This window comes from Megascapheus bottae, chromosome 9 (assembly GCF_031878675.1).
Source record: "Megascapheus bottae isolate mThoBot1 chromosome 9, mThoBot2.hap1, whole genome shotgun sequence".
In the NCBI taxonomy this organism is placed as follows: domain Eukaryota; kingdom Metazoa; phylum Chordata; class Mammalia; order Rodentia; family Geomyidae; genus Megascapheus; species Megascapheus bottae.
This window is the reverse complement of record NC_143517.1, coordinates 19,107,351-19,131,151: the sequence shown is the minus strand read 5'-3', so window position 1 is coordinate 19,131,151 and position 23,801 is coordinate 19,107,351. Positions and strand designations below refer to the sequence as shown.

Here is a 23,801-nt window from a genome sequence, read left to right as displayed (position 1 = left end):
CAGTGTGGGCCCACATTTGTTGCTGCCTTGGAGCACTGCGATTCCCACTTTGGCAGTGCTTCTTTTAAATATTCTCACTTAAAGTGATGATGCTAAGAACATCTTCACAGGTAAAATGAGTGCATCTTTTAGTGCAGAATAAGGTCAGGTCTGAATTGGCAAGTTTTTCTATTCTTTTCTTAAAACCATTTATATTAGTTGGTCTTATTGTCATCAAAGTACATAGGAACAATCCTTTTCAGATTCCATTATGGCTAGCTTCTCCTTGACAGGATAACCCTTTGTTCTAAGCAGCTACAACAGTAATACACAATTTAGGAATACTAGAGTGGGATTCCTTTATTATATTCTCTAATAAGTGAGAAAGAAAGTGAATCTCTAATTTCAAGTAATGTATATTTTCAGATCTCTTCAATGATTTCATGACTTTCTCAAAGGACATATACTTATTAATTCACTTCTCTAAAGAGCTCATTGCCTTACTTTATATAATACTGTTCTTTTTTACTTTCAACTTAGTATTAATCCAAATTAGTAAGAATTCTTCTTCCTTTTTCAACTAATTGCTTCATATGGTTTCCATGATGTGAATAAGCTTTTACAAGTTATGAAAGTGAAATGAGGAGCCTGGCACATTGGTCACACCTGTAGTCCTAGGTACCTGTGATCCTGAGGATCAACGTTCAAAGTCATCCCGGATGATTCTTATCTCCAATTAGTCACTAGAAAAGGGAAAGTGGTGCTATGGCTAAGGGGTAGGGCTGTAGCCTTTAGCTGAAGAGCTCAGGGGCAGTGCCCAGGCCCAGAGCTTGAGCTCCAGGACCGAAAAAACAAACAACAACAAAAATGTGAAACAAGGGCATCAAATGTCTAGGAAAATGTAGGAAACTGGTTGTGGGTCTTGTCCTTCCTATAGTTAACTCAATGTTCGCTGTTTTCTGCCTAGAACTCCTTCAATTCCTCTGTAACCTAGAAGCCAGGGATTTAGCAGTAGCTTTACCCTAACAACTACTGTCTGTATTGCTCAAGACTGGTAATTTCTTTCTTTCTTTTTTTTTGTTCTGTTTTTTTTCCATATATTTTTATTGTAATTAATAGAAGGATTACATTATATTCACCAGAGAGAAGGTGCATTACTTCACAAACATTGATACCCTTTCTCATGTCTTGGTCCCCATTTCCCTGCCCCTACCCCCACCCTTCATTTTGTTCCCCCCCTTCCCTATTAGATTTCAAATAACCAAATATGCATATATATAATATATCAGATAACAAGATGAAATACTGTAACAATATGAGATAACCAAGGGACAGCAAAAGAGATGAAAGAACATAGTACATTAGGGACAACAATCACTCATTATATGGCTTTTGTTTCTATATCCTGGAGGTTCTTTCATTTAGCATCATACTGTATGGCCTTATGTATCTAGCTTTTGTTCTATTGTATATCTCTGCTAGGAGAGCCTAAGGTTTCTACTGATTATGACAAATGAGGGAACCAATTGAGCCTGTGTTCCTTTGAGTCTGGCTTACTTCACTTAATATGATTTCTTCTAAGTCTTTCCATTTCCTTACAAATGGGGTCATGTCGTTCTTTCTGACAGCAGCATAGAATTCCATTGTATATAAATACCACATTTTGTTGATCCACTCATCAACTGAGGGACATCTGGGTTGGTTCCATATCTTTGCTATGGTAAATAGTGCTGCAATGAACATTGTTGTGCTAGTAGATTTAGTCCTTGTTTCTGGACGATTGGGTAAATGCCAAGGTAGTGGAATTGCTGGGTCATAGGGGAATTCTATGTTTAGTCTTTTGAGGAACTGCCATACTGCTTTCCATAATGACTAGTAATTGCTTTGCTTCTGGCCTTCTTTTTGTTTTTCTACTGGTCCTAATTTTTGTAATAAAATACAGGGAATGACAAAAAAAAAAAAACAACAACAAAGTAGGAGTTAGGGCTGATATTAAATGCAGGAATTGTACAAGTTGAACATGCTTTTGTATATCTGATTTCTTACCTGATCCATGAACACCTGTAATGTCCCAAGTCAGTCACTGTTTGCCGTAATGCACTGCAACATACCTTGACTTTAGTTCCTTTAGTTAAATATCTCTTTCCTCCTTCCTCTCCCTCCCCCCATTTTTTGTTTGTGCCAGTCCTGGGCTTGAACTAGGGCCTAGGTGCTATCCTTGAGTTTTTTTTGCTCAAGTTTATCTCTCTACCACTTGAGCCACTGTTCTACTCCCTCTCTCCCTCCTTTCTCTCCCCCCTCTCCCCTCTTCCTTCCCCCCTTATTCCTCTCCCTCTTCTGCTCCCTGCCCCCCTCCTCTTTCTCTCTCTCTGGTTCATTTGAGATACCAATCTCATGGACTTTCTTGCACAGGCTGGCTTAGAACTAGGCTCCTCAGATCTCAGTCTCCTGAGTAGCAAGGATTACAACACTTGGCTCAATATCTCTTAAATTAATTTTTAAACCATTATATACATTTTTATTTTAAAATAGGATGTGTGTAAAGTTTTGCATTTGAAAAGAAATAAATAACATTAGCTTTGTGTCTTTAGGGACATTTCAGTATTGTTGAAGAAATAACTATGCATGGAAATATTAAGAGAGACTACAGTAGAGTAGTTCAGGAACAGCCAAGTTACGCCCTATGTACATCAAAGTTTCTATAAAATGCTAGAAAGATCTGTAAGACAAGGCAATATGAGGGCTGGAGACATAACTTAAGGGCAAGGCACCTGCCTAGCAAATGAGGGGCCAAGTGTTTAAACATCATTTGCCACCCTGTCTCCCTCATGGCCCCCCCCCCTGCCCCCTCCACCAAAGAAGAACAAGGGAGGAAGCAGTGGGTACCAAAGTAATTAGTAAAGTATTTATTACAGAAGATCTTAAAACACAAGCTCCTTAGAGGGAGTTAGGAGCACACTGATATTGTAGGTGTGACAGCATCAGGAGCAAGGGATTAGCATTGGGATGCAGGAAGTTTAAGCTGGGGAATGTTTAAGATCAGTTTAGATGTATGAAATGGAGCTAAATAGTGAGGCCCCATCACTAATGCAATATCCTTCATACTCCTGACTATATGAAGTCCATATTCTAAAAATAAACTTTAATGCATGTAACTGTTGAAGTCATTCACAGGGTTTTGGGTAGTATGTAGCACATAAAACTAATCTTCTGAGTAAACCAGGAAAACTCAAAAATAGAAACTGTGCCATTTAATAAGAAGAAATCAAAATATGATCTTGAGGAAAAATGGAGTACAAAGGAATGTAGATATTTTGAAACTTCCAAGGAGGTGCCCAAGTTGTTAAGAATGTTTACTTTTGAGAATTGCTTCCCTCATAAATTATCAAAGTACTTAGAAGGGAATGAAAACTATATAAAAAGTAAAGTGATCGTCTTTTTCTGTACATCATATTTTTTGATAATTCAGCAGCCGTGCCCTGGTGTATTTCCTTGTAATGATGAATAACTCTTGCTTTGGTAGTGAACGGGGGATCTTGGTCCGGCGAACCTCCTAGGCGGAACAGCCATACCTTCAACTGTCGGATGCTGGTGAAACCTTTACCTGATTCAGAAGAGGAAGGTCATGATAACCAGGAGGCACACCAGAAATATGAAACTATGCAGTGCTTTGCTGTCTCTCAACCAAAGTCCATCAAAGAAGAAGGAGAAGGTAAGACGGACCTATACTATCTAATATATCTGTAGGGTTATTCCTATATTTATTACTTTCACCCTTAATAATCTATACCAAGGAGTCATAGAAGCAATTTCTGGCTTCTTTTCAGGTGTGCCTTTTTTCTTTTTAATTATATTTTATTTTATTTGTAGTAAGTCATGCTTCAGACTTTCTGGAATATATGTTTCATGTGTACAGAGCTACCTTTTCTCAAGATCTTATTTATTTATTTATTTATTTATTTATTTATTTATTTATTTATTTATTTTATTGCCAGTCCTGGGCATGAGTTCAGGGCCTGAGCACTGTCCTTGGACTTTCTCAAGGTTAGAGCTTCTGCCACTTGAGCCTCAGCACCACTTCCAGCTTTTTTTCTATGTATGTGGTACCGAGGAATCAAACCCGGGTCTTCATACATGGTAGGCAAGCATTCTACCACTAGGCCAAACTCCCAGTCCCTATTTTTTTTTTTTTTAATAAATTCAGTTGAGGTTTTGTTTGTCTCCTTGTTTTCGTTGCTTTTGGCGCCAGTTCTAAGACTTGGACCCTGAGCCTCTCACTTAGCTTTTTTCACTCACGGCTGACAGTCTACTGCATGAGCTACACCTTCACTCCCTACGTTTTGCCTATTAATTATAGTCTAATGGGCTTTTGCCCTGGGTGGCTCCAACTGTAATACTCAGATCTCAGCCTCCTGAGCCAGACGCATGAGTCAGCAGTGCCTGGCAGTAAATTCAGTTTTTTAAGTACCGATAACAGTGCTGTCCAGTAGAATGTTGAAAGTGACTTATTTGCTGAGCACCAGTGGCTCACACCTGTAATCATAGCTACTCAGGAGGCTGAGATCTGAGGGTCGAAGTTTGAAGCCAGCCCAGGCACCAAAGTCTATGAGACCCTCATCTTCAATTAACCTCCCAAAAACCAAAAGTGGTGCTGTGGCTCAAGAGATAGAGCACTAGCCTTGAGCTGAAGAGCTCAGGGACAGCACCCAGGCCCAGAGTTCAAGCCTCACAATACATGTTTGGAGGGGTGCCAAGTTCTTTTGAACATCCAATGCAAGTAAGACACAAAGATGCAAATATTTTTAAAATACACTCAAAAGAAATTCCTGGAATCCCTCTCCATGGTTGCTGAGTTTACATCATCATTTAATAGAAGATATGAAAGTGTGGAAAGGAGAAGCTTCAGATTATGTAAGCTTATATGATATGAGATGTTGATACAGTGTATATCCCTCCATATCCCTAAGCAAGATGCCATTGTCTGTAACACGAGAACACATTCCTTGTGTGTGTAGGGAAAGCTAAGTGAGAGAAACATTATGTACTATATAATCAAACAGGCAAGCTTCTCACTCAACCACTTACAGCTCTGTGACTAAGGCCAAGCTCCTTAACCTCTCTGAGCATCAGTTTACTAGCAAGTGAAATCAATAATACCACTATCAGAATGTAATAAGATTTAGGGCTGGAGCTATAGCTCATTGATAAAGACCTGGCTTAACACATGTAAAACAGTGAATAATTTTTATTTAATTTTTAAAAAATTTTATTAAAACTAAACCAAAGTTGTCATTGAATACTAGTTATTTAGTACTTATTTAAAATGTATTTTTAAATTTTCTTTTCAATACTGCAATTTGAACTCATGGCCTTGTGATCAAGGCTAGCTCATTGGATTTGCTGTCTACTACTTAAACCATGTCTCCAGCCTAGTTTAATAGTGTAAATTTTTTGTGACAGTCACCTAATGGTTTCAAACTGCATTTGTCTGTATTTTAACCTTCTAAGTCGTTAAGATTATAGATGTGAGCCACCCATATCCAGCCTAAAATTTACTAATACTTAAATGTTATTGAAAATGAATTCGTGAACTATTTAATACAACAAGAGTATCACCAGTGGGGTGTGGTGGTATACTCATATAATCCCAGTAGTGAGGAGATGAGGCCATAGGATCATGAGTTTGCCTATGTTATATAGTGAGACACTGCCTCAACAAAAAAAGTCAAGTGCTGCTAATGTACCTGTGATAATATGCTAAAATGTTATAACAGGTACAGCTGTACTAATTGACTTTTATTATGCTTCAAAGTCAAACATTTTTTTACACATTTAAAAACAGATGTGGATGGGAGTTTGGCCTAGTGGTACAGTGCTTGCCTAGCATGCACAAAGACCAGGATTCGATTCTTCAGTACCATATACATAGAAAAAGGCCAGAAGTGGTGTTGTGGCTCAAGTGGTAGAGCTCTAGCCTTGAGAAAGCCCAAGGGCAGTGCTCAGGCCCTGAGTTCAAGACCCAGGACTGGCCAAAAAAAACAAACAGGTGTTTCTCTTTGTTCTTGTTTTGTGCCACCAGAGATTAAACCTAGGGCCTTTGGTATCCTAAGCAAGCACTCTGCCACTTAACTATCCCAATGTAAAGTAGGGTTCTGAGCCATGTTTTGTGCTCAGATTTGACACATAGCTTCACTAAAATATGATATATTGAGCAAGTTGCTTAGACTGTACACTTCCACTTTTTCCTCTTTTAAGTGGAAATAATGTGACTACTGCCTCAGAATTTGTTTTGTTTGTTGGACTTGAACTCTGGGCCTGGGCATTGGCCCTGAGCTCCGCAGCTCAAGGTTGCCTACCCTTTGCTCCTCAGCCCTACTTCCTGTTTTCTGATGATTAATTGGAGATAAGAGTGTCTAATTTATTGGTTTCTGAGTACCCCAGCTGGCTTTGAACGCTATCCTTAGATCTCAGCCTCCTGAGTAGCTAGGATTACAGGCGTGAGCCACCATGCCCGACTAGTTTTTGCTTTGTTAAAGATGATGGTAGTATGTGGAGGTATGTGTGTCTTTTTCCTTAGACATACTGAACATGGACTCTATCACTGAAGTACACTTGTAACTCCAATGATGAGTAATTTTAATTTTGAGATACCAGCTATTGAATGTATTTCAAGAACCTCTTCCCAACTTTAAGGGCAAACAATCATAAGTCAATGACATAAGAAGATATAAAGAGACTATTCTTTGTATCAGCCTTTTGTCTAGGTTTTTTAATTTGAAAAAGACCTGTAATCCTACCTACTCTAGGAGACTGACATCTAAGATTGTGGTTCAAAGCCAGCCTGGGCAGGGAAGTCCATGAGATTCCAATTGATGACCAAAAAAACAGAAGTAGAGCTGTGGCTCAAGTGCTGTAGAATTCCAGTCCTGCATAGAAAAAGCCTCAGGGACAGCTCCCAGGTCCTGAGTTCAAGCCCCAGTTACCAGCACACAATGATGATCATGATTATGATCAAATAAAAACATTCATTTCAAGCCAGGTGCATATGATACATACCTGTAATTACTAAAATCCTAATATCATAAACATAAATGTGTATGATTTAAGATTTGCAGTCCTGTTTGATTTGTGTGGCAAGAAGAGTCCCTATGAAAGAAAGACCAGTTCTTCCCTCATCTGAAAGTTTTACTACTCGCCAAGATCTCCAAGGTAAGATATCTTTCCAGAGAAGACCATAAAAACAACGCTTCTAATGTTGGATTTGTGAATGAGAACTGTAGTTTGAAGATGGTCAGGAAGCTGGCAGTAGTGATTGCTGCTGGGGGAGGGGTGCTGTGGAGCTGGAGAACCAGAGCAGAGAGGCTGAGTACCCGTGAGGTCTGTGTATTATTATACAGCCTCCATATCTGCAAACTTCACATCTGTGAATTGTGCCAAACCTGGGTCAGAAAGACTCCAGAAAAAAAAGTATGTCTGTACTGAACAGATAACATATTTTTCTTGTTGTTACTCCCTAAATAATATAGAGTAGTAACTTTCTGCGATAGTATTTGCATTGTATTCAAAAGCAATCCATAGCATGAGGAGCAGGAACTATTTCTATTTCTCTCTAATTTAACCCTGTTGCCAAATCTTTAAAAAAAAAAAAAAAAGGAAAAGAAGCAGCGGCAATCTCGAGATGATTTAAATAAAGTATATGGAAGGAGATGATTTGTATATACAAGAGTGAAACTCCATAGAGTAAACCTTTCAACTAGTTACCAGACAGTTTAACTAAATGCGTACCAGGAAGCTGAAATGAAATTTTAAGAGTTGGGCCCATGGGAGAGGAGGTGAACTAATAAAAAAAGGAATAGAGGACAAATACAGGAAGTGATAAAGGAAGTGTGAAATGAGACTGGGTGAGGGAATAAACGGGATTAGGGATACAAGAGTGATACAAGAGGTGACACAATAAGGAATTACTGAACACTTAGATATACATGATAAATTGTAACTCCTTGTACAATCTTTTGAAGTTCCAAAAACAAAAAAGTAAGATGTACATAAATACGTGCAAATATTTTGCTATCAGCTTATATGAGGAGCCATGGCATCCATGGATATTGGTATCCACTGTGTCTTTGAACCAATATCCATAAGGAACGGATGAGTCTATAGGTATAATGCTTTCTGTTATCTCATAGGCAAGATCACTTCTCTGGATACTAGCACCATGAGAGCAGCCATGAAACCAGGCTGGGAGGATCTAGTGAGAAGGTGCATTCAGAAGTTCCATGCACAGCATGAAGGAGAATCTGTATCCTATGCTAAAAGGCATCATCATGAAGGTAAGTAAGCTCCTCTGAGCAGTATTTCTCTCAAAGAAAATGTTACATTTGCTTCCTATGGTGAAACTTGTTAGGGAGGAGTAATTTCAAAAGCTTGCCCCAAAGACAGTTATCCTGTGTGCTTTCTGGCCCAGAAGCTTCTCAGGGACACAGCGCAAGAAATAATGTTACCAAGACAGACCAAAGGACGGGGAAGAGTTCATTTTCTTTGCTCCTAAGATTTCTAGACATATAACAAGTTAAGAGATAACATCTAATTTAAAGATACCTAAGTTATAAATGAACTTTGGGAAGTAGAAATAAATGAGATTTGCAACAATGATTACATCCTTGGTAGAAGGAACAGTGGGATCTTATACCTTCCTTTAAAGAGATGCCAAACGATGGCTCAGATGTTTACAGAAGCCCCTGAGATGTGTAGTGACTCTCTTCAGGTAACAAATTTAATAGGACAGCTAGAATAAACTCAGCACTTGAAATCATCTTTTAGAACTACTACATCCTTCAGTAAGAACCTGATCTTTGCATGGCCCTGTCTCTCCTTTGCCCCATCCTCACACACTAGCAAGGAAGGATCAGTGAACGAGGGTGGCATTTCAGCACTGCCTCTGCACACATGCAGACTGAGGCACCACAAGTGTGGACTTACCAACACTCAATTTCAGCTCGAAGTGTCCCCTGAGCCCACCCTGGTGGTCACTATGTCAAGTGCATTTTGGTCTTCTTTTAAAGAATGAAAACAAAAGAAAAACATTTCTGTTGTAATAAATGCTTAGTCAGGACGGAGGACACTGTTTCTGTCTGTGCCCTGGCAGGTTGTGGTTGGTCAGTGTGTGCCTTACAGCACAGGAAGTACTCATGACAGAGCAATGTGTTTTATCCCTCAGCATGGACAGCTGTCTGCATGTCTGCATCTTTGCAGAAGAAAAACTGGCTCCTAATTGTTGAAAATAGAATTGTAGGTTGTCATCCATTTAATGTGCATCCATGACCTTGCCATTTTACCAGTACAGTTTGCATGTTTGAAACTTATACATTTTAGGTTACTTAATGAAAAAACAGCAGATCATAGCAAATGAACTTTCCCATCTCCCCTTACATTTTTCTCATTTATGTTTCTAAGGATTTCTTAGAATCCACTAATTTGTAATTTCCCTTATTTTCATTTAAGCTGGAAAAAAAGTAGAGGAAATATAGATGCAATGTTTGACAGAAATACAATAGTTAACCTACCAGTTCACTAGATACAGCTTGAAAATAAGAATAATAACAGAAATTTAAGTAGTCAATATGTAAAACATGTGCAGTGTCTAAGGTCTTTGATAGCAGCAATCCATATTTAATACGATGGCTTCCTGGTTCCTTACAAAAGAGTTTATATCAAATTGCCAGACACTTGATAGGTTAAAACAGATAAGATTAACAACAAGGGCTGGGGGTTTGGCATAGTGGTAAGAGTGCTTGCCTAGCATGCATAAAGACCAGGGTTTAATTCCTTGGTACCATATACATAGAAAAAGCAAGAGGTAGTGCTTTGGCTCAAGTGGTAGAGCCCAAGGACAGTGCACAGGCCCTGAGTTCAAGCCCCAGGACTGGCCAAAAAAAAAAAAGATTAACAACAGCAACAACAAAATCTTATGTATACATTTATAGTTAGGAAATCAGTAAGTAATATTACTGTTATTACAATTATTAACTAGAAATCTAAGTAAATCTAAAATGATTCAGGTACATGCTTATTTATATTTGCTTAGACATAGGGATGTTGGATATAGAAGAGATGAAATGAGAAATTTTTAGAGAGCACAGCCAAGGTCAGATAAATTCTGAAATAAGCCACTGGAAATGTGAGCCTGATTATAAAGGTTTTATCTATGTTACCTTTTAGAGACTGTTATCACCAATTTTTTTTTTAAAGTGATGCTGTGGCTCAAAATAGTAGAGCACTAGCCTTGAGCAGAAGAGCTCAAAACAGCACACAGGTCCCGAGTTCAAGCCCCATGACCACCACCACCAACAACAAAAATTGTCAGTTATTTAAAAGAAATTAAAATAACCTGGTTGATTTGTGTCATTTTTGTTGTTTTGAAAATAGAACTACCTAACCTTTACCTAACAGTTAAGCCAATTACATGTCACTGCAATTTGTACTTTCATAGTTTTGTTTAGCCTCTTTTTCTCTAGAAAGTCTTCTGATTATCTTCTTCCTGTTGTCTTAACAGTGGAAATACTGCTTCTTGCACAGTAAGAAACAAAAATGAGAGAAAGTGGTGTAAAATGATGGATTGAACAGTGTATTACTTCAAGATGAACATTGAGAGAACATATTTAAAGTCATGAATTTCCATTTAATAATTTTATTATAGGAAGTCAAAGGCAAATTGTACTCATTAGCGATACAATGTTTTTGCATTTGCATTGTATCATTTTCTATCATTGACAACAAACCATTCAAAAGCTTAGTTTGACCTAATTAACCTTTAATACTGTATTTTGCCTCCATACTAAACATTTGAGATTGATTTGAAGATTCGTGCTGTTATTCTTTTTCATGAGAAGACAAATTACTGCATTTTTTGGATATTCTGAGTGAAAAGAACATGAGCTTAAAAATATTACTGTTTTAACATCATAATGTATTACTTATAACTTTTTAAGATATTTAAAGGAAAATTCCATGAAATAAAATGTTTATTACTATCACATGTCTTTTTCACACACACACACACACACACATACATACCAGTGTTTTTCTTTTTTCTTCTTCTAACAATGTATTGTGTTTCCTTGTTTGCCTGCAGTACTGAGACAAGGATTGGCATTCAGTCAGATCTATCGTTTTTCCTTGTCTGATGGCACTCTTGTTGCTGCCCAAACGAAGAGCAAACTCATCCGTTCTCAGACTACTAATGAGCCTCAACTTGTAATATCTTTACATATGCTTCACAGGTAATTCTAGGAACTCATTTTCCCTCCTTAGGTTGAGAGAGACTGTTTCAAAAGCAACAAATCATCCTAGAGTTTTATAGTTTATGAGGTTTTTGTTTTGTTTTGTTTTGTTTTTTGTTTTTTGCCAGTCCTGGAGCATGAACTCAGGGCCTGAGCACTTTCCTTGGACTTTCCCAAGGCTAGAGCTCTACCACCTGAGCCACAGCACCACTTCTGGCTTTTTCTCTGTATATGGTACCAAGGAATCGAACCCAGGTCTTTGTGCATGCTAGGCAAGCACTCTACCACTAGGCCAAACTCCCAGCCTAGTTTATGAGATTTTTGTTTGTCTATCCTGATAATATAAAATTAATTGGTTACTGATTGGTGGTCAAAACTAGCTCATCTTGTTGGGAACATAAAGCTATTCTTTGATGACTATAATTCTAGTAAATGTTAAGGCTTTGCTAGAAGAAGCCAAGGCTAGTACTAACATGACCTCTCTACATTGAAGAAGTCAGGGGCCCAGTGGGACACTCACAAAGGCAGGACTGCTGAAGCTAGTGCTATGATTTCTGATCTTGTGTGTTTAAATCTCAGACTTTTCATACATATATATTTTTTTAAATTTTTTTTGGTGATGGGGCTTGAACTCTGAACCTGAGCACTGTCACTGAACTCTTCAGCTCAAGGCTACTGCCCTACCCTTGAGCCACATGCCCACTTCCTGTTTCCTAGAGGTTAATTGGGAATAAGAGTGTTATGTTGTTTGGTTCCTGGGCCAGATTTGAACTGTGATTCTCAGATCTCATCCTCCTGAGTAATTAGGATTACAGGTGTGAGCCACCACACCCGGCTTCAAATATTCTTAGAGTAGTTTTTTTGTTCTTGAGCTCTTCAGCTACACACTTCTACCACTTCAGCCACAGCACCACTTCTGGTTTTCTAGTGGTTAATTGAAGATAAGAGTCTCACAGACTTTTGTGCCTGGGCTGGCTTTGAACCACAATCCTCAGTTCTTAGCCTCCTGAGTAGGATTACAGGCATGAGCCGCTGGCACCTGGCTTTAATTTCTTGGTATTAGATTTTAAACTGAATGCTGATAAACATTCCTATAATGAAGAAAATTGAAAGATTATTATAAAATCTCATAACTTGTTTTTTGGTTTGGGTTTTTTTTTTTCTTGTTGGTTGTAGGGCTTAAACTCAGGGCCTGGGTGCTATCCTTGATCCTCTTTGTAATCAAGATTAGCACTTTACTACTTGAGCCACAAAGGACTTTTCTGCCCCGGCTGGCTTTGAACCAGGATCCTCAGGTCTCAGCCTTCTGCGTAGCTAGGATTATATACATGAGCCACCTGGCTCATAACCTGTATTTTAAAGAACATTCTTTAACAGTTAAATTTCAAAGTACATATTTATCTATGTAATGCTGTATTAAACTTTATAAAGTACTATCACATGATAAATCAAGTTGTTTTGGTTAGAGTCCTATTTTGTTACATTTGTCAGTTATTTACTTTCTAATGTAGAAATTTTAAAAATCAGGCAGTCCTGTTTACAAACTGTTAATAAATCTGACCTCAAACTAAAAACAATTTGAAAATGATTACAATTTAGATGTGGCAGTTTTCATCCACCTAACTAAAGGCTGATGTTTGACAATTTGTGAAACCTGTTTTGTTTGGATGTGTGAGCATGTTTTGTAACTCACAAGTGACTGCCAAGGCTGGAAATGAAAGCTCATGGGGCTTGGGAAATAAATCGTCTCACTCAAAAACCTGCTTTTAGGCATCAGTTAATGGATTGGAGTGGCCCAGGAGCAGGAAGATTAGATGACAAAGTACCTTCTCTCTAAAGACCACCCTTGTGGGGTTGAGGCTCCTGCTATGACAGCCAGGGGTGGCAAGGGAGGGGGGCAGTGTTCTTAGAGATGAGTGGAAATCTGCTAGACAAAGTGATCTAACTCCAAACAGTAGTAATTGCTGGCTCTAGAACCAGCAGCTTCTCTGGCTAAGTTTGTTGTTCATTTTGAGCCAAGTAGTATATCCCAAATCCAATAGATGTGTCTGTTGTTAGATTATGTAATTTCTGGCAAATAATTGAAAGCAGCTGTATTTGTTTACATCATTTTTGAGCCATTATTTCCTCTCTGTCACTCGTGAGGAAGATGATGTCCTCTCTACTAACTACAATTTCAATATGCTAGAGTCAAGCACACTCCATCTGTGAAACCACAGACATCTTAGTTTCCAGAAAAAGAAAAATCCTCTTGTTCCAAAACTGTACATGTTCAGTGTTGACCATAACTGTAGGTTGTTTCATTTAAGTATTGTCTATTCTTTAAAAACAGTCTGATGGGGGATAGGAGTATGGCCGAGTGGTAAAGTACTCACTCACCTAGCATGCATAAAGCCCACATATACAGAAAAAGCCAGAACTGCTGTGGCTCAAGTGGTAGAGCATTAACCTTGAGAAAGCCCAAGGACAGTACCCAGGCCCTGAGTTCAAGTCCCAGGAATGGCAAAAAATAAAAAATAAAGTAGCCTGATCTTATAAAGAGGCTATCTTATTTTTCAAAGAAATAGCAACTTGCTAAGTATTCTTGCATTTATCTTATATATGTTTGTTTCCTCACTGTAGAGAGCAGAATGTATGTGTAATGAATCCGGATCTGACTGCACCAACGATGGGGAAGCCATTGAATCCAATTAGCTCTAGCAGTCCTGCCCACCAGGCCATGTGCAGTGGGAACCCAGGTCAGGACATGACCCTCACTAGCAATATAAATTTTCCCATAAATGGCCCAAAGGAACAAATGGGCATGCCCATGGGCAGGTTTGGTGGTTCCGGGGGAATGAATCATGTGTCCGGCATGCAAGCAACCACTCCTCAGGGTAGTAACTATGCACTCAAAATGAACAGTCCCTCACAAAGCAGTCCTGGCATGAATCCAGGGCAGCACACCTCCATGCTTTCACCAAGGCATCGCATGAGCCCCGGCGTGGCTGGCAGTCCTCGCATCCCACCCAGTCAGTTTTCCCCTGCAGGAAGCTTGCATTCCCCTGTGGGAGTTTGCAGCAGCACAGGAAATAGCCATAGTTATACCAACAGTTCCCTCAATGCACTTCAGGCCCTCAGCGAGGGGCATGGGGTCTCATTAGGGTCATCGTTGGCTTCACCGGACCTAAAGATGGGCAATTTGCAAAACTCCCCAGTTAATATGAATCCTCCCCCACTCAGCAAGATGGGAAGCTTGGACTCCAAAGATTGTTTTGGACTTTATGGGGAGCCATCAGAAGGTACAGCTGGACAAGTGGAAAACAGCTGCCACCCTGGAGAGCAAAAGGAAACAAGTGATTCCAGCATGCCCCAGGCTGTGAGTGGGGACAGAGCTGAGGCACAGAACCGGCTACATGACAGCAAAGGGCAGACCAAACTCCTGCAACTGCTGACTACCAAGTCTGACCAGATGGAGCCTTCACCCCTGCCCAGCTCTTTGTCAGACACAAGTAAGGACTCCACAGGTAGCTTATCTGGGCCTGGCTCCACCCATGGGACCTCGCTCAAGGAGAAGCATAAAATTTTGCACAGACTTTTGCAGGACAGCAGTTCCCCTGTGGACTTGGCCAAGCTAACAGCAGAAGCCACAGGCAAAGAGCTGAGCCAAGAGTCCAGCAGCACAGCTCCTGGGTCAGAAGTGACTATTAAACAAGAGCCAGTGAGCCCCAAGAAGAAAGAAAATGCACTACTTCGCTATTTGCTAGATAAAGATGATACTAAAGATATTGGTTTACCAGAAATAACCCCAAAACTTGAGCGACTGGACAGTAAGACAGACCCTGCCAGTAATACAAAACTAATAGCTATGAAAACTGAGAAGGAGGAGATGAGTTTTGAGCCCAGTGACCAGGTAAGTTTTGTAATGTCTTCTCGAGTATACTTGTGTTTATCCTCCAAGGATTTTCTTCACAGGTATAATTTGAGGCCTGAGATGATCTGGTAAAAATGAGCCTTTTCCTTTTGGTTCTCATCTTGAAACAGTTAATTTGCATTGAGGCTACAAACTTAACTAAGAGGAAGATTTCAAACCCTCTGCCTAGTAAAAAAATGACACCTTTATTGTCAGGTTGACAGTCTTAGCAGGCCATGTAGACTCTATTGTTACCATACAGTTCTGCCATTATAGTACAAAACAGGTGTAGACACTGAACAAAAAATCATGGCTATGCTTTAATAAAATTTTGCTTATGGAGTGCATAGTTTTCATGAGCACCAAATACTGATTTTTCTTTTCTTTTTGTAACTACTGAAAGAAATGTGTTCTTAGTTCATTTAGTCATAAAAAAAATAGGTGGGCAGGATAAGCAACAGACTAACAATGGTTTGTTAATCAGGATTTAGATCAGTGGGTTTAGCTAGATTTTAGCTGAAGATCATTCTACCTTTCTCAATCACCACTTAAGAGAATTTCCTAGGTAATTGTTTGTAGTACATAAAATTAAACGGATAGAAAGCAAAGGAGAGGTAAAAGCTGACTCTGGACACTAATACACAAGTTCAAGACTGAAATGAATAGCTTATTCTGTGCCTTAAGCTTGTCTACATCTTCAATGCCTTGAAAAAATTGTAGGATGGCCAAGTGATCTAAAGTGAAGTTCAAAATCATTCTCTTTTTGTAATTGACAAGTAAAAATCACCTATACTTATAACACATACAATTTTTTTTTTGCTAGTCATGGGGCTTGAACTCAGAACCTGAGCACTGTCCTTGGGCTTTTTTCAAGGCTAGCACTCTGCCATTTGAGCCATAGCACCACTTCCAGCTTTTTCTATGTATGTGATACTGAGGAATCAAACCCAGGTCTTCATGCATGCTAAGCAAGCACCCTTACCATTAGGCCAAAATCCCAGCCCCTATAATATAATTTTTTAAATACGCATACGTCATGAAATGGCTAAATCAAATGTATTCACATGTCTATTACCTCATATACTACTAATTTTTGTAGTACGAACGCTTAAAATGTAGCTGGGCACGGTAGCTTACATCTGTAATCCTAGCTACTCAAGAGGCTGAATTCTGAGGATCATGGTTCAAAGCCAGCACAGGCACTAAAGTCCAGGAGACTCTTATTTCTAATTAACCCCTAGAAAACTGGAAGTGGGACTGTGGCTCGAGGGGTTGGGTGGTAGCCTTGTGTTGAAGAACTCAGGAACAGTGCCCAGGCCTGGAGTTCAAGCAGCTCCACGATTGACCCCCCCCCCCCCCAAAAAGCATAAAATCTGTTCTTAGTGATTTTCAAGTATACATGTTATACAGTAAATATTTGAACTTCTTTAGCCTAACTGCTATTTTATAATCTTTCAAACATCTCAAGCCTTCTTGAATTCATTCTTTTTTGGGGAGAGGATTGTTCATTTGTTGAGGCTTTGAGAGAAAATATCAGTACTGGGATTGACATGAAAGCCTTGCCACTGTCCCTTAACTCTTTGCTAAGGATGGTGCACTATCACTTGAGCCTAGATTGCTTTTGAAATGTGATTATCAGATCTTAGTCTTCGAAGTCACCAGCACCCATCTCAAAATTAATCTTGATATTATCGTTACATAGTAATGGCATCACGGGAGAAAATGTCAGTTTTTCTTATTTTAAAAAAACAGGTGGCTTTCTATAGCCATAATGGCTTGGCGTCAAGTTTCCTTGGGAATTGCAGACTAATTGAGAATTAGTGATCTCAAACTTCACCCTGGACTGTCAGCTCCTCTTTGATCCCTAAACATGTCCTGCATGGCAAACCTTTTCTTCACTCATGAGGAATTAGGAAGTGAAGAAGCGGCAAAGCCTCCCTACTTAAACAATGGCTCATAAGTTTTCCCTTGAAATTTGTTTTACAACTAGAAACACTATGTGTTGCCAACTTCAGAGAAAAATCAGATGGGATAAGGAAAACTACAGAGCTCCATAGTCTTTGCTGCTCAGTCCGAGGCTCCATAGATATCTGCTGGGGACCGAGGATAGCCCCAAGAACCAAGGAAAACAGATTCTTGAAGATCACTGGCAATTCCTTTCTTAAACTTAGTCAGTGCAAGGTTCTTGTAACAGCTATTTGGTAATGTAAAATCAAGTGTTGGGGGCACCAGCGTTTCAGCAGAAAGTTAGTAGCAATGTCTTGACATCTGTCAATATTTTCACCTTTTGAAGTTTACTCAATTAGACTATACAGCAGCAGGTCAAAGTGACAGAGATAGTATCATGCAGGTGAATTGACACATGCTAGAGAGTAAGATTGTGGTTCATGAGGTACCACTTTAGGTTGGTATGTAACATGCCCCTCCCCCTCCACAAACAATTTGTTTCTGCTTTGGCTTGAGACCCTAGATACTTAAAGGATCAGGAAGGGACCAGGGCTTGGCATTTCTATATGTAATTGCAGTATCTCAGTGAAAAAAAGTTTGTGATGTTACTGGCAGTTTCTAAAGTTTACTTAGGAGTGGTTTCTAATTAAAATCATCTCATCTAGGAAACCTAAATCTGAAGATATAATCAGCACAGATCTGTTACTTTCCGTAGATCAATAAGCAGTCAATGTGTGTCAGTTGGAGATGATTTCAAAAGGGGAACAAAGTAAAAGGAGGGGAGGGTATGAGGAGAGGTGATTGAGAGGACCATTGCAATTAAAATACTTCATAGACGTGTGTGAAAGTAGAACTATACGGTGTTACAGTTGGTTAAATAAAAAGCAGAAAAGAACACAGAGCAATGAGGAAAGTGAATTTGATCAAAGTAAGTTATATGCTCTATGGAAATGTCGCAGTGAAACCTTTTATATACGTAATACCTTGGCTTTAAAAAAAAAAAAAGGAACACAGGCAGATCCATGCACTATAATAAGGGTGTTTTTTTTGCAATGAAATCCAGTTTCTAGTCTCTCCTTCACTTCACACCCTGTTAAAACTACATCAAAAATGCAGAGCAACTCTATCAAAAACATTGCAACATGAAGTTACTACAGGAAGTATGCATTACCTAAATTTAGATCATAGTAGAAAGAGAAAAGCAAACAATCATCTTACACCTTGTTCTTCTTCCCCACTCTTCCATATAGAGGAATTGTACGTTTTCTCCCTGCTGCATGGGGTTATTGAAGACTTTTCTTTCATTTCAGGGATACACAATAAATTATTAGTAAAATAAAGCAGCCTGAGTTGCAATTAACTGTCATGCTATTTTGACTTAGAAAAAAAAATTCATTCATTGTTCAACTTATTACTGACTTACTAAAGATAGGAAGCATGTGATAATACATGTACTATTATATCAAAAAATAGCCTTTTTTAAAACTGGGTAGAGTATTTAAACAAGATATATTTCTGTGTCATTTCTTGACCAACAAGAGTTAAAAACAATGACAGAAAAATTTCCAGTATGCTTACTGACTTAAGTCCTTTGCTTCTTTATACAGTGGTGCATGGTTGACTCCTAACCAAATGAAACTCTTAGATTCTTCCAAATGCTACTAAAATACTAAGCGCGGGGCTTTAGAAATTGTTTCTTGGCATTTTGACTCCTTTAGAAAAGCAGACCACATTTTAATTTCCTGAAAAATTTCCCTTCAAATGTGGTAGACTTAGTTTTTCTTTCTTATTTTAGAAAATTAGACAGATGTACTGAAATTATACCTTTTATTTAATATATTTTGAAAAGATGATTTGTAACCTATTACAATGCTTACATTATTAAAATGCATGTTTTCTTTACCCCCTTTCCCTTGGAGAGGAGAACAAGTTGACTTACACATAAATGATGAAAGTAGAAAAATGAAAATGAAATCAACTCTTATTTTTCATTTTGTAGAACTTTTATAAAAATCTGACTCATTTTCTGCCTGAAATAGTTTAAGCTAAGTACTCGAATTGATGTGGCTAATTTGAGCCTTCAAATAGATGCCTAAGCAAAACTTTCAAGTATCTTGGCAAAGCATTTTAAAGGAAGGCATTAATCTTTCTGTCTTGCAAAGAAATTGTACCTAACAAAGTGGATAGGGACTAGAAGAACTTGTGATGACAATTAAAACTTAAACAAAATTATAAAAGAAATGTTACCAAAAACTATTACAAATTCGTCTTTTCTAGAACTTACATGAATATAGTCAGTAGTGCTCGAGTGATTAAAGTTTATTGTTAACCAACCTAAAAAGTATAGATATTCCAAAGTTAAGGCTGGATTATAGTTTGGCTTAGCATGCATAAAAGACTCAAGTAATCTCCATACTATAAGAAGAAATAAAATAGATGGAGGAAAATAAACTTACTGGCTGGGACTGTGGCCAAGTGGTAGAGTGCTTGCCTAGCATACATGAAGCCCTGGGTTTGATTTCCTTGGTACTATGTACACAGTAAAAGCTGCAAGTGGTGCTGTGGCTCCAGTGGTAGAGTACTAGCCTTGAGAAATCCCCAGGACAATGATCAGGCCCTGAGTTCAAGTCCCAGGACTGGCAAAAAGAAAAGTTGTAAAATAAGTTTATTTAAATCATCCAAATATATTTTAATACATGTATGTACAAAACATGCTTTCTGTGCCCATTTCAAAGGAAACTTGTCAAACACCGCTTATATGAGTAACACATTACATATGTACATTGTTTTAGACATAGATTATAAAGGAAGTTCTGTGGATCCCATCATGAGAATTCTTTACACTGTTATATCATTGTTGTGCTGAGATGGTTTACATTATTATTTTCTTGGTGGGAAAGAAAAGGCAATAAAAAGAAAGGATGAGATCTAGACCCAGACTGTATATAGTTTATAATATAAAGCTTTTTTTCGGTGGGAGTGAGGGTGTCATAGGGCTTGCACTCAGCCTGGGCACAGTCCCTGAGCTCTTCAGCTCAAAGCTCCCACCCTCCCCCTTGAGCCACAGCTCCAGTTCCCCCATCTCTTACTGGTTAATTGGAGATAAGAGTCTCTCATTCTTCAGCGTGAGGGCTGGGGCTGGCCTTGAACAATGATCCTAAGATCTCAGCCTCCTGAGTAGCTAGGATTACAGGTGTGAGCGCTGTGACCTGCTTAAACTTTTTGTTGTTGTTGTTGCCAGTTATGGGGCTTGAACTTAGGGCCTGAGCACTGTCCTTGGACTTTTCTCACAGCTAGATCTCTACTGCTTGAGCCACAGCACCACTTCTGGCATTTTTTTTTTTTTTTTATGTATATGGTACTGAGGAATCGAACCTGGTCCTGCGTGCATGCTAGGCAAGCACTCTACCACTAGGCCAAACTCCCAGCCCTAAACTTTTTTTTAAAGAGATATTTCAGGGGCTGAGAGTTTGGCTTAGTGGGTACAGGGTTTGCCTAGCATGCATGAAGACCAGGGCTGGATTCCTCAGTACCACAAGATAGAAAAAGCCAGAAGTTGTGCTGTGGCTCAAGTGGCGGACCACTAGCCTTGAGGAAGCCCATACACAGTTCTAAGGCCCTGAGTTCAAGCCCTAGGACTGGCCAAAAAAAAAAAATCAGTGTTGGAAACAAGTATAAATAAATACACCTACTAAGAAAAGTAACAGAAGGAATGGGGGAAGGGAAAAAAAGAAAAATAACATAATTATGTTCTTGTTATTGAGCTTACTTATTTTGGATTGTATCACTACAGGCAATCTATAAAGCTTTTTTCCAAGGGCAGTTTATTACTTACTGCTGCTGCCCCCATTGAACCTTAAGACCCATTCTTAAAAAATTCTCCACACAAGGCATATTGTAAAGAAAATTGGTTTAATGGAGCAAAGGAATACTTCATAGCTTATCAGAACCCATTTCTGGTCTTGTATTTACATGACTAAACTATAGGTATCTACACATAAATTTTTGGAACATTTTCTGAAAAAAAATCAATGGAAATTACAGGAATTTCTATAAGAAACTTATTTAGCAGATCATAGTAGGGGAAAAAATTAAATCGTGTTTTAATATGATTAAGGAAATTAATCTTATTGATTGAGTGCCCATAACTGTATTGTAAAACTATCCTTGCAGTGCAAAATGTTTATATGGGAAGTGTTGACTTCTACATGCATTCCTCAAAACTTGGTAAAAATAGCTTTATAATGAATTCCCAATACATGTGCATTTAAGGTATACAAGGTCAGTTTATGTATTCAGAAAAAAATGTGGTCATCAGTGGTTGTTAAAATAATGTCACTTTTGCTCACAAGTCAACTCAGTTACATATGTTCTAGTAGTGTGACAGTGACATGAATGATGTGGATTTTCCTGTCTTTAGTTTTCTCTGACACTCCCACCCATACCTAAACTATGTTGTTTAGAACTCTGCTCAAAGAAGCCATAAAACCTGGAGAAGTTTGAAGTACCAGGCCTTCCTATGGTGCTTTAAGGATTGTTTTTGTCTCTACTTTAGGATGCTAACTTTGGAACTTAATCCTTATCTAGATATAACTATTCCATAGAGATATCTCATTCTTCCAATGGTAATGGATGACAAGAAAATGGCCTTTCAAGTTTCTCTAACAGTATATTAGGAATACCTTGGGAAATTGTTTTCAACCAAGTTTACTGCCAAGCTAAGTTATCTCTGAAAAGAAAGAAAATGTTGTTTTAGTCAAATCTTTCTAACTAGAACTATATCTAACCAGAAGATACTGGAAAGTAATCCCAACATCTAGCTTGGCCACTTTCTATTAAAATACCGAATTTTAAATGCCGATACATAAATTAGATTCCACTTAAGAGAATATCTATGAAACCAATTTAGCTTTATGGAAGAAGAAAAATCCTAGATATAAAATAACAGGGATACCTTATCATCTTAATACTCTTCACTTACATTGACCTTAAAGGGAAAGAAAGAACCATAGAGTTACTGTGGCTTCTGTAAAAATGAAGTTACATCATGTTTTGGGACCCAACACTTTCCTATATTTTGTTACCTAGTCTGATTAATGACTGCAAAAGCCATTGTCATTTGACATCAAGAGTGTAAAGAGAAAAAGCAGCACTCAAATTGAAAAGGCAGTGTTTTGCACCCATCCCTACTTCCAGCTATCCTACTTCTATGGAGGAAACATCCTACAAGGAAATGCACATTTGCTATTTGGATCACATTTTATACCACTTTTTATATTACCACTATTTATTTATTGTAAGCCCTGGGGCTTGAACTCAGGGCTTGGGCTTTCTCAAGGCTAGCATTCAGCCACTTGAGCCACAGCACCACCACTTCCAGCTTTTCTATGTATATTGTACCAAGGAATCGAACCTGGGTCTTCATGCATGCTAGGCAAGCACTCTACCAATAGGCCAAACTCGTGGGCCCTACTACCACTATCTCTTAGGGAAACTTAACAAAACCTAGACTTGAACTGTAAGCCATAGTATACTCAAATTAATTGGAAATATACATATTCATAATTATTTGAATGATAGGCATAAAAGAGTTTACAAATCGCCAATGAATCAAGTAGTAAGAAGAGCTTTCTACTTTAGCCATGTCTTTTAAATGAGGGAGTTTAGGACTAAGATTGAATTACTTTCCCTTATGATTGGTCAGCTGTTAAGCCTGAAATTTGTATGCAGTTTTGGTTTGACTGTGGTGCCTCAGGTAGGTATGTAATTGGTAATGGGCCTACAGAGCCTACTCGTGGAGTGTGCCAAGATCAACTCTTCTGTCTGTTGACTGCAGCCTGGCAGTGAGCTGGACAACTTGGAGGAGATTTTGGATGATTTACAGAATAGTCAATTACCACAGCTTTTCCCAGACACGAGGCCTGGCGCCCCTGCTGGATCAGTTGACAAGCAAGCCATCATCAATGACCTCATGCAACTCACAGCTGAAAACAGCCCTGTTACTCCTGTTGGAGCCCAGAAAACAGCATTGCGAATTTCACAGAGCAGTGAGTATGAGATATTGCTGGGTTTGCCAAGAAATTCCCATGTAATCTCTATTCAATGTAAAGTCTGACACAAACAGCTTAGTCACATCAAGGGTTTTGTGATCAAGTAGCACCATCTACTGTCTCAAATTTTCCAAAAACTGTTCAGAACACATTCTGGTAAGTATGGCTCCCTGATGTTCTCTGTAGGATAGTGTGATCCAGGTTGCAAGCCTGACTACTGATAAAGTTCCTCGGCTGATTGTCACAACTCCCTTCATTGCCTTCCAATAGAAACTTTAAAGTAGATTTTAACTCTATTAAAACAGAAGCAGAAGGATTATAAATTTGAGACCAGCTGTACAAGGCCAAGAGAGACTCTCAAAAACTAAAATCAAGAGGGGTTTGGGGGAGGGAAAAATATGTCTCAAAATACTTTTTACTTACAATTTTGTCATATAGCTTCTTTAAGTTTAATTCATTTTATACAATATATTTTACTATTTGTTTAAAACTTTTAAAAGTAATTATTAAAAACTATTCACTTACATAAAACCTAATATCTGATGGTTTTGAATGGGAATTTTTTTTCTGTAGCCAGATCATAACTAATAGAAAGATAACCTCATTTGTTGGTGAACAACATAGCTCTTTTCTGTAATGATTTGACCACCTATA

The 23,801-nt window shown here is 38.5% G+C and overlaps 1 protein-coding gene across 7 annotated transcripts in view; it reads left to right on the top strand.

Moving 5' to 3' along the window:
- The window catches only part of Ncoa2 (nuclear receptor coactivator 2), a 255,666-nt gene that overhangs the window by 203,381 nt on the left and 28,484 nt on the right, over nt 1–23,801 (top strand). For all 7 annotated transcript variants that reach the window (XM_090338929.1, XM_090338932.1, XM_090338930.1 and 4 more), the window contains 6 exons: nt 3,503–3,691; nt 7,087–7,188; nt 8,166–8,309; nt 11,111–11,258; nt 13,881–15,150; nt 22,934–23,144. In XM_090338929.1, coding sequence (XP_090195055.1) covers nt 3,503–3,691; nt 7,087–7,188; nt 8,166–8,309; nt 11,111–11,258; nt 13,881–15,150; nt 22,934–23,144 — 2,064 coding nt within the window. The remainder of the gene's footprint in view (nt 1–3,502; nt 3,692–7,086; nt 7,189–8,165; nt 8,310–11,110; nt 11,259–13,880; nt 15,151–22,933; nt 23,145–23,801) is intronic.